At 38.3% G+C, this 12,226-nt stretch overlaps 1 protein-coding gene across 1 annotated transcript in view; it reads right to left on the bottom strand.

The window, feature by feature from the left end:
• mRpS31 (mitochondrial ribosomal protein S31) overlaps positions 1-12,226 on the bottom strand; it is a 71,201-nt gene that overhangs the window by 51,651 nt on the left and 7,324 nt on the right. The window contains exon 2 of the mRNA XM_067152924.2: positions 4,897-5,068. Coding sequence (XP_067009025.2) covers positions 4,897-5,068 — 172 coding nt within the window. The remainder of the gene's footprint in view (positions 1-4,896; positions 5,069-12,226) is intronic.

The following is a 12,226-nucleotide window of genomic DNA, read 5'->3' as shown; positions in this document are numbered from 1 at the left end:
CCGACCCTTCTCTCTTGATCCATGGTCGCGCTGCATGGGACAATGGAAATTACTCGACTATTCATCTGGAGTGTTCCATCTCGCGAGGTTCCTGGATCCATCGAGCATCCACACGATTCTAGAAGGGCCAGCGCAGGTATATAAGAGAGGAACGACCTGCCTGCAGTGAGTGAGAATTAGAGTTAGTTAGTGAGTGAATGAGAGCGAGATTGAGTTCGGTGGTGTGAGTTAGCGAAGAGCGCAGTCAGTGATAGCGTGGGCCGAGATGTCAGCCTGATGGAGTATCTGCCTGTTGGAGCCGAGGACTCGTTCCTGTTTCTCTGATGTCATGTATGTGAGTCCCTTGAGGCCGGCTGCTGGAGAAGAACCTTGGGTGTTCAAGAGCAGCGCGAAGGGAACACCGGGTGCCAACGTGTGCAGACTGCGAACTGATTTCGACAGATTGAGTGAACAGCGGAACTATCCCGACCGGTGAGACTGACGTGCAGGCTGTGGGCCGCGAGAGCGCTAACGAGTGTGACTGAGTGAATGTAGTGTAAATAATCGATGACTCTGTGTGTATGTCATTGGAGGGAGAGAGAGAGAGAGAGAGAGAGAGAGAGTGTGTGTGTAAATCTGTAACTGTGGTGCCTAGTTAATAAATCGTAGAAATGGGACACTACCAGGTTCTGTACTAATTTATTTACTCATCTACCCTGCCAACACGTTACAATACTATCCCTTAGATTCCATGCCACAGACACTTATGTTGCCATTCCCATCTCTAAACATATACCATGTCAACCTCACTGCACTTTCAACAATCACCTGTTAATTTATGCCATCGTCACCCTCCAACCACCTTCCAGTTAACCATCATTATGTTACCAATTACATCATCCACCGACTTCCTTTTTACCATACCAATATAAATGGTCCTTTATTGGACATTATAAATTTTCCAGCTAACTCATTCCTGGTTGCCAGCGTTTCGCCCCCGTGTGCTCAGCTGGACTCATCAGTTGGTACCTAGCACACCTACCAAGACGCTGGCTAGTGCATACCGTGGAGGCCACTGCGTAGGCTAATTGTAGCAACCGGCGGTGCCAATGCACTATGAGAGACTTTGTCTCTTTATCAACATCTATATCATCTGATGGCCAAGCAGGCATCAATTTTTTCAGACAATACCTATACCTTAATTAACAAAGATCCAACAAACCAAGTACAGCGTAACTTAAAGAACCTTCTTAAAAATTCTAACTTCATTTTAAATGATCAAGATTGTCAGAAATTAACTGTAATGAACCCAAAATTACCTACAGTCAGATCACTGCCCAAAATTCATAAAAAGGATGTCCCCATTCGGCCTATAATTAATAGTATAAATAGTCCTACCTATAAAACTTCTCAATTCCTACACAAATTCCTGAAAAACATTTCAAATTTCACAACTCCAACCCCATAAAGAACTCGATCGAACTTTGTAATTCCCTAAATAAGTTCAGTCCACAACCAAACCACGTTTTATGTTCTTTTGACATCACCAACATGTATATTAATATCCCTATCAACAATACTATTAACATCATAAAAAACAATCTGTTGAAACATGGCACAATGAGTAAAATCGAAATTGATGAATGGTTAAAATTACTTAATTTTGTTTTAGACAACAACTATTTTACCTTCAATAAGAAAATTTACAAACAAGAAGGTCTAGCGATGGGAGACCCGTTATCTGGAATACTAGCCGATATATACTTAGATAATCTCGAACATAGTAAGATTATTAATAACATCAACGGACTCTGTCTTTGGCATCGCTATGTTGACGATACCATAGCTATCATTGATAAACAAATCAACAACAGCAATAACATACTATCATTTCTCAACAACTTAGATAATAACATCAAATTCACTAAAGAAGATGAGTTCAATAACTCTTTGAACTTCTTAGACATCAAAATCACACGAGCATTGAACAAATTTGACTTCCAAATATACAGAAAACCCATCTTTTCTCCAACAACCATAAAAAATGATTCTTTACATCCCGACTCACATAAAAAAGCCACTTATCACAGTTTAATATATAGAGCATTAAAGATCCCTATGTCCTCTATTAATTTAAAAAAAGAATTACTATTCATTAAGGAAATAGCTAAATTCAATGGATTTAACACGAGTATGATTGATAAAATCATTAATAAAACCAAACTGAAACTAGCTACAAATTTAACTCCATTGAAACCCGTCAAACCAAAATACGCTAAATTCACGTTCACTAACCATAGTATTTATCCGATAACCAATTCATTAATGAAGCACGAAATAAAAATAGCCTACACAACAAAAAACACTAATCATAATTTATTCTTTAATCACAACTCTATTAAGATCACAGACAATAGTTACTCTGGATCAGGAATATACAGATTGAAATGCTCTACATGTAAATTTTCTTATGTTGGCCAAACTGGCCGCAGCTTCTCCACCAGATACGCTGAGCATTACAATGCCCAAAGACACAACAAATTCTCCGCAATGGCCAACCACATGAGGGACACAGGGCATAAATTCACCACAATAGAACAAGACCTCCATATCCTAAAAAGAGTCGATACAAGTAAACTCATGACAGAATATGAAAACTTATTTATTTTCCTCAACCAATATTTTAATAAAGATAAGAACCTAAATGACACTATTGATAAAAAAAGCCCCTTGTATGAACAGATCCTTATTTTATTACGAGAATCAACTCCCCTCACCAACATATTCTTAAAAATCTTCAACCTCAAATCAATTAGCGTTCCCACCTCCTCTACAGCTAATATACCCCCCTCCCTTCCCCCCACCGCAAGTACCTCTAATTCAAATACAACCAATAAACCCTTAGCCACACCCACCATAACATCGCTCCCTCCAATGGCCTTACACCGATACAACACCCACAGTAATACACTCTCTTCCTTCCCTCCCACCAATAGCAGTCCCCCTCCAAATACTACAAACAAGCCAATAGTTACGTCAATGCAAACAGATCCCCCTCCAACACAAACCTTCAGCTATAACACACGTAGCAAGAAGTCTACTGTTGCAAATACTTCTAACTCATAACGTTACAAGCTATCTTCGTCACCGTCAAATGGTAAGTGCACACGATTCTACTTCAATATTTTCAAATATCTTTTCACACAATTAACTCTACGTTTCTTGCTTCCTTTTACAGATTCTACTATTATATGCCTTTTCAACTAGAATATCTACAAACTCACAACTTGCAATATTTGAGCATTACTTCAAATGTTGAGATTGTCCATAGAGATCCTATTTGAAACTGTTCAACTTCTATTCTACAACTTCATATCCTCAACGTGTTCTACAACTTCACCATATGCCTCTGACTTTCGTCTTTTATCTTCAAGATTATGATTAACTTCGGATCTCTCGACCAACCTTTGACTTTTATTCTCTCTTCTTTACTTTGATTATATACGATTTTTCGCCATTGTCTAATTATAACCGCCAGACTATCAACTTTATTTTTATGCAATCTTACTACTTGTTGTATAACAATCTGTTGTTTTATCCATTGCACTTATTTTAGCAGCCTTCTAATGTTAATTTTGTTAATACTTCCACTATTATATCTCATCACATTGTATTTTTTAAACCATCATTGTTATTTTTTATGTTATTTTACTTCAAATCTCCTTAAGATTTTAAAATTCATTTCATTATTACATGTTATTTAGATGCTTATTTTTTAATTTAAGGTTAAGACTATGACTGATGATGCCTTCAGGGAAGGCAAAACATGTACCACTATTAGTTAACAAATTTATGTAAATCATCCAAGACTAGACTTTGTATTGATTAGGTGGTCTAATAAATAACTTACTGTTATTATTTCAATTAAATGATATGTTCCGACCTGTCAGAGGAGAGATGGCGTGGGAGGACATCAATAGACGAATAAGTTTGAGTGGTGTCTTTAAAAGTAGGAAAGATCACAATATCAAGATAAAGTTGGAAATCAAGAGGACAAATTGGGGCAAATATTCATTTATAGGAAGGGGAGTTAGGGATTGGAATAACTTACCAAGGGAAATGTTCAATAATTTTCCAGTTTCTTTGCAATCGTTTAAGAAAAGGCTGGGAAAACAACAGATAGGGAATCTGCCACCTAGGCGACTGCCTTAAATGCAGATCAGTAGTGATTGATTGATCTCATATTCTCATCCTTAGAGATTCTGAAGTTGGATATCAGGTGGTTCAGTCTGGGGACCCACCCAGCCTGAACATCAGATAACCACTTTTTGTTCTTCCTGGTCTTTTTCTTAATCTACTGGGTTGGCACACAAGTTGAATCTGGCTCAAGTTTTACTGCTGGATGTCCCTTCCAATGCCAACCAACCTTATGTGGAGTGATGTATAGACTACTGCCTGTTTCTGTGGTGTGTTGAATGTAGAAGCAAAGTACATTAAGATGAACACAAACACCCAGTCCCCGAGCCCAAGCAGTTAATCATAAGCAGTTAAAATCCCCAGCCTGGAATCAAACCTGGGGTCCTCTGAACCAAAAGCCTGTACGCTGACCATTCAGCCAAGGAGCTGGATTTCAGTTAACTACTTCTATTTCATATTCTCTCTCTCCCCACTAACCTATCCTCCCCTCTCTTTCCTCACTGCAACATCTAATTTTCAACAATAGAGTACTATTAATTCTCTGTCCTTCATTGAGGATGGCTTCAGCCAAAGATTCTGAATTTGTGGGTGATGTTTACTTCCTCTTATGCATGTATTATCAACCCATTCTTATCTGTTTTCTATACTTAACGTAAACCCAGTTTTACTGGCTTTTTGATCTGAACATTTATGGAAGTCAGCATGAGAATAATAATTTACCTTCACCATAGATTGCAGAAGAAAATTGAGCCTTTTCAAAGCATCTTTATTATTTACACCTCTATTTGTCTCTTTCTCATCATCTGACGAGTCACTGTGTCCAGACTCATCCTTACTAGTTGATAAAAATGTCTTAAGCTGTAAAGATGGTGAAGTCCGTAAACATCTATTCCTGAAATATGAAAGAAAAGTTGCATTAGTCACTTCAATCTGTTATGGTCATTTACCCATACATAGGACTACTTTGTGCACAACAATGATTTTTGTAATTTCCATTAAAATATTAGTTAATTTGCCCTTTCTAACACCAACCCTATGGAGGATATACTAAAATATTTCATTTATGGTGATTCATGATGTGGTGTGATGTTTATAAATGAAGAGAAGTGTATTAAGACAGATACAAACACCCAGTCCCCGAGCCAGGGGAGTTAACTGGATGTGGCTAAAATTCCAGCTTGGAATGAAACAATAAACCCTATGAACCAACGGCCACTAAACTGACCATTCAGCCAAGGAGTTGGAACATTAACCATAATTACACAGTGGTCTGAACAGAAGTGATCTTGGTGAAAAACAAGGAGAAATAAAAATGAGAAAATGAAAGCAAATGGAACAAAATAAAGATAGAAAAGTTGCGTGATTAAATTGATAAAAATAGATTCTTCCCCACAAAATGTTGGCCACAATCATGAAGTAATTCTTCCTATTACATGCTTCCCACAGCCAAATCATGGACGTCAATCAATCATTGGAGGTTCTGCAACCAGGATAATATTTACTGCCTCACCCATGTTTCCCTTCTATCTAGCCTCCTATGATCAGTTGCATCATGTTGTATTCGTTATTTCAGATATTGTGGCCAGAATAGACTGCTTTCCTGCAGTTTGCAACAATGAGATAGGTGATGAAGTCTACCTGTTGGAACTTGAATATTGCAAAGGCCTACATTCAGTTTGTTGACAAAGTCTTTAGTTTACACTCTACAGAGGGAAAAATTAAGTGTATCCTTCTTCAGTGTCCATCCTTCGACATTGTAAAGTAGCACCCGTAATACAACACTTCATAATATGACAAGTTTTAAATTGGAGTTTGGGGTTGCAAACAAGATGTGTTTATTTCAAAAACACACTTCTTGTAAAGCCTATTCTCGTTTTGATTTTGTGTTAACCAGCATCCTAGGTACTTGAAAATTGACACTCTTTTAATGGTGTTTCCTTCCAGGGTGATAACAGTGTTCATGATTTTTCTGCCGGATGATTACCACAATTTTATTTTCTGAACGTTTATTTTAGACCAAACCCCTTACTTACTGTGCTGATGCTATTAAAATGAAATGGAAGGTCCTGAATTGTCAGCAAGTATCATGGTATCATCTGCATAGCAGATGATTGTTTATTTGCTTCCATTTCATTTTTGAACATATGAATAAAGAAACAATGTCAAATTCAGCTATGGAATTAGGCCACCAATGAAAGGAAGGAGAAGTTGACAACGAATCGGATTTCGAGAGATGGAGCTAGTAAAGAACAGCATAAAGCACCAAGATATGGAAAGGTACATGGAGTCGTCAGCAACGGCCCCTACTCTTTTCCGAGAATACATTTTTCTCCTGCAATTCTTCTTAAAGTCTGTTTGACTCTGTGGAGATGTCGCTGATGACTGATAAAGCCTATCTTCGCATGAAACATGCTACTACACAGGTCATATTTAAAGGTGGGTGGAGGGCGCAGCTTTCCGCTTTTCCTGGGTTTCAAATTTCTTGTCTGTGAAGTGCCTGTTCAAACATTGAGACACCTTCTGCAGTAGCTTTGTGCCAAAGAGCACGGTTTTGTGCAGTTGTTGCCCAGATGTTAGCATTTATGTTGGTGTTATTCATAGTCTTCTTATTATGTTATTTGCTTTACGTCCCACTAACTACTCTTTTACGGTTTTCGGAGACGCCGAGGTGCCGGAATTTAGTCACGCAGGAGTTCTTTTACGTGCCAGTAAATCTACCGACACGAGGCTGACGCATCTGAGCACTTCAAATACCACCGGACTGAGCCAGGATCGAACCTGCTAAGTTGGGGTCAGAAGCCCAGCGCCTCAACCGTCTGAGCCACTCAGCCCGGCCATAGTCTTCTTAAGCTGGTCTTTATAACGTTTCAAAGGAGTACCTCGAGGTCTTTTGCCATGACCAATCTCACCACAGAGAAGTTGTTTACGCAATCTCCTATCATTCATATGCCGGATGTGACCAACCCATCTAAGCCGATGAGTGATGATGAGGGCTTCTATGCTGTTCATATGCGCCTTGTCAAGAACTGCCACATTGTTTATGTAGGTAGTCATCCCATTTGATCTTCATGATGGATCTAAATTTCTGCTGATAGAAGCGTTTTTTTTTTTTTTTGTCATGATGGTAGATGGTAGAGTGTCCAGTAATGTTGTTATGACTACAGCTTGGTACACCGTTAGTTTAGTATATATCTTGAGATCCTTATTCAAGAAAACTCATTGGGAGAGGCAGCTGTAATCTGCATGGGCAGAGCGCATTCTATTTTCCGCATCCTTTTCTGAGTTGCAGCGTGTAGTTAGAATACTACCAAGGTAGGTGATTTGGTCTACCTGTTCAAGGGGTGTTCCTGCTATGGTGACATTTAGTTCAGGCCGGCTGTGCAAATACTTTAGTCTTATGGGCGTTGATGGTCAGACCAAATTGTTCATAAACTTCCTGAAAACAGCTGATGAATGTTTGAAGCTTCTCAGCCATATGGACAGCTGTTACATTGTTATCAGTATATTGAAGCTTCATTATGCGAGTATTGTGTGTCAATCTCTGAGAACGGAGCCTGGTTTGGTTGAACAGTCTGCCATCATACCAAAACTTAATTTCCACACCTACATGGTCAACAGCAGAAGTCTTGTGTAGCATGGCTGTCAAGTACAGGGCGAAAAGGGTGGGGACAAGAACGAAGCCTTGCGTAAGACCATTTGTAAAAGGGAATTTTTCTGATAGTTCATTCAGGTGAAGAACTCGTCCAACCATTCCATTATGAAGAGCCTGGATTAAGCCTACAAAATAGTCAGGAATGCCAAAGTGTCATAATAACATGCACATAGCTTCTCTAGGAACAGAATCAAAGGCCTTTTTCAGATCATAAAATACTAAAAGAAGCGGGATTTGTTGTTCTTTGCATTTCTCTTGGATTTGTCTAGCACAAAAGATCATGTCAATGGTACCTCTTGAGGCACTAAACCCACACTGAGACTCGGTCAGTATCATTTCAGAGACAGTCTGCAGATGGTTCAACCAAATCCTTGCCAGAACTTTTCCTGCTATGGATAGTAGGGAAATGTCACGATAATTGCGAAAAATACCTCGATCACCTTTCTTGAAAATGGTTAATATGGTGGCATTTTTCATGTAGACAGGCACCTTCTGTGTTTCCCATATTACAAGAATTAGGGAGAAAATCCTGGTCTTCAAAGATAGTCCTCCACTTTGAATAAGTTTCAAAGGGATGTTATCTAGTCTGGAAGATTTTCTTGGTTTCATACTTTTGAGGGCTTTGGTGAATTCATGGAAAGTTGGTTGTGCTGCCATCCACAGTTGCAGAGGATGTTGTGGCACATGTTGGAGGAAGTCTTCGGCAGTAGTTGAGCTTCGATTTAAAAGTAGGCTGAAGTGTTCTTTCCAGCATCTTAATACGTCTTGACTGCCTGTAAGAATGGTGTTATTGTCAACGGCTTTCAGCGCACTTGATGAAGAGCGAGAGGGCCCAAAAAGTTTTAGTTTGTCGTAGAAATTCTGAAGGTCTCTGGTATCAGACAAATTCTGGAGTTCCTTGGCTTTCTGCTGCCACCATTTGTTTTTATATGTCTTATATCAGCCTGACATTTCATCTTAACCCTCCAAGTGCCATTGTCTTGCTACAAGACGATTCGGATTCCAGCCCAAGTGCTATCATCTCGCAGTGAGACGATTCGTAAAATCTATATACCTCATAAAATCGGTATAATAATCGATTTTACGAATATTCTCGCTGCAAAATAAAATTTTCTATCTGGTAGGCAGTGCAGTTGGTCTTTGGTTGGGGAAGGAAAGCAGTAAGTGGCGATGTTGTCAGCTGTGAACTGGTCTTTGTTTACATCTACTCAAACTGTGCTGTTGCTTTGAGCGTTTGAAGGTTATTGTTTGCTAGCCGATTTGTGATGATTGCGTGGCTGATTTACTCTATTTTAATTGGTTTATTTTAGTTTAATGATTATTATAATATCAGCATAAGTGAACTAAGTGGTTCAAATGCCATTAGAGAAGCACTGGAGGAGCTTGGGAGTGATGAAAGTGAAGACAACATTCGTAATGTAGAAGATTTTTCTGATGATTTATCATTAGATAACTTTTCTTCTGGAAGTGGGGAAGAATATGACCCTAATTTAGATACCCATGACTACAGTGATGTGTCAAGTAATGTTGTACACAATCCAAACGTGCTAACCCTACCAGGCACATCTAGACCTAATGACCCACCACAACAAATTCTCTCCGAGTCTGATGATGACTCTCAACCAGCTCCTAATCAACCTCGTAGGCCTAATAATGACAAAGGACATTGGGTGAGGGGTAATCCTCCTGAACCAGCATTTGATATAACTAATAATTTCCAAGTAAGAAATGCTGGAGTAAGAAACTTTCCTAATAGAAATAGTTCACCAGTAGTGTACTTTTATCTCCGTTTTTACAGATCTTATGTGGTCCTTACTTGTTAGGGAAGCAAATGCTTATGCCCATGAGCAAATAGATTAAAGAATAACAGCAGGTACCCTAAGTCCCTACAGTAGGCTTCGAAGATGGGTTGATGTCACAAAAAAAGAGATGGAGAAGTTTATTGCAGTTATAATCAATATGGGCCTTACTTACAAGAAAAACTATAAACATTACTGGACATATGCTAAATCACAGAGAATCCCGTTTCTTGAAGAGAATATGTCCCTAAATAGATTTCAAGCACTTCGGGCAAATTTCCACATCAGCCAACTAAAAGAGACACCCAAAGACCAACTTGGTTATGACCCCTGGTATAAAGTCAGACCCTTTTACAATATGATGAATGAAGCCTTCAAAAAAATTTTCATACCCTTTCAAAACATCTCCACAGATGAATCTATGATTGGTATGAAGAACTGGTGTGCATTCATACAGTATTTACCCAACAAGAGACACACTCAGTTCAGTATTAAAAAGTTTGAGCTGTGTGATAGCCGGACGAATTAATGTTCCACACTCTGAGCTATAGAACGGCAAAGATTTTGTACGGGATGGGGTAGATGAAGCTTTTACTCAAAAGGTGGTTTTGCATTTACTGAATAAGTGTCAACTCCTGAATAAGTAATACCACTTGTAGACTGATAATTAGTACAATAAACTTCCCTTGGCAGAAAAACTTTACAGCAATCTAACATATGTAACTAGCACAGTGAACAAAAATTCTACAGATCTGTCTAAAAGAAGTAATTGAAAGTAAACTGGGACCAAAAGAAACAGTTTATTATATGAAACAAAAATTGTTACTTGTGGGATAGAAACAGAAGAAAACAAGAAAACCGGTGTACCTCATTTCAACAGCCTTTCCTGCAGATGACCAAGTTATCTGTAGCAGCAAAAATGGTATTGAAGCAATAAAACCCACCCTAATAAATGAATATAACTTGCATATGGGGGCTGTGCATGTAAAAGATAAATCCCTGTACCATGACTAGGAAATATTGGAGAAAGATTTTTGAGAATTTCTTGGATATGGCACCACTGAACGCCTACATATTGTATAAACTCAACATGACAAATCCAGAAAACAGATGCAGCTTTACTGAGAGTGTTTTAGAAGCTCTAGCATATGGTGAGCAAGACAGAGACAACCTGCAACCTGAACCAACTCCAGGACGAGCCAGAGACATGAAGCACACACTAACGAAGCTAACTTGCTCTAGAATGAGCATGACCAAAAGAAGCTGCTATTGGTGCCCAGGGTGCAATTCAGGAGTACATCCTACCTGCTACAACCAATCGGAACACTTTTGGAGGGCAACCAAACGGGAAAATAGGAAAGCAACCTGCGAAGAAGCCGATTCCGATTAGGTACGCTAATAATTCATATATATGTATACATATTTATTACAAAAAATCAAAACAGGGCATTACTAATTCTTTTTTCATTTTCTTTTACTTTTCAGGATATCGCAAAGCAGACTGGTGGCTTGTAAAAAAAAGTTTTTGATCTTATGAAGAAGAAAAGATGACTTTCTACTTATGTATATATGTGATTGAAAAACTGTGACAAGTGATATGGTTAGACTTTTTACCTGTGACTTTTTTTTATTACTCATTGAAGTTTCTATTATTATATATCATTGTGCTTGTAATGAAATTTGGCACATTTCGTACATCTTGGAATTTAATTTCAGATAATGTAGCGCTTGTGACCAACCTCAAAAATTGGAATATCTTTTGATTTTTTTAATATGACTAATCATCCATTATAGTTTTACTGGATACTTGTAAGTAAAATATCCTACTATTATCTTATTCTCTAATTCTTCCTGAACAAATTGATATATAATATGCCATATGTAGTTACAAATTTGTATTTATTATAATTTTTTTTTAATGTATCTGCCAGCTGCCTTAAGAATGCTCAGCACTTAAGAGTGAAACGGGGCCGATGACCTTCGATGTTAAGCCCCTTTAAACAAGCAAGAGTGAAACAATCAGCACTTGGAGAGTTAAGTTCTTGGAAACATGCTTTTTCACTACAGAGGAAGAGTCTTGTGTAAGGGATAAGTAGGCTTCTTTTTTATTTATTTCTAATTAGTTTCAGAATATTTAATAATGATCAAACCAGTAATTTCTCTTCCTTTTCTTCTAGCCAATTGTTTTTTCTGCCAATCTTTGATGATAGTTTGAAGTGTGGCCCATTCCAGCTCTACATCCTTGGTATTGATTGGATTGGAAGTAGTTGCTTTGTTATGGCATTTTGGAATTCTTTAGTAACAGCTTCATTTTGAAGTTGCGGTATTAAATTACTTCCTTTAAGGGTTTGTGAAACAAGTATGTGGTTTCTGGCACACCAAAATTCTGAGTCAGCTGATAAGAAGTCTATGATCTGTCCAACAGTCATCGATGTTTCTAGCTGACTTTGTGATGAGGACGTGTTTCTTGTAACATTGTCGAGTTATGACATAGTCAATGAGGTGCTAGTGTTTTGAACATGGCTGCATCCATGTAGTCTTGTATCTGGTTGGTAAACGGAATTGTGTGTTGGTGATGACGAGTTCATGTTCAGCACAC

Source organism: Anabrus simplex, chromosome 8 (assembly GCF_040414725.1).
Source record: "Anabrus simplex isolate iqAnaSimp1 chromosome 8, ASM4041472v1, whole genome shotgun sequence".
NCBI lineage: Eukaryota > Metazoa > Arthropoda > Insecta > Orthoptera > Tettigoniidae > Anabrus > Anabrus simplex.
The sequence above is the reverse complement of the archived record's forward strand: the minus strand, read 5'-3'. Positions and strand labels throughout refer to the sequence as shown.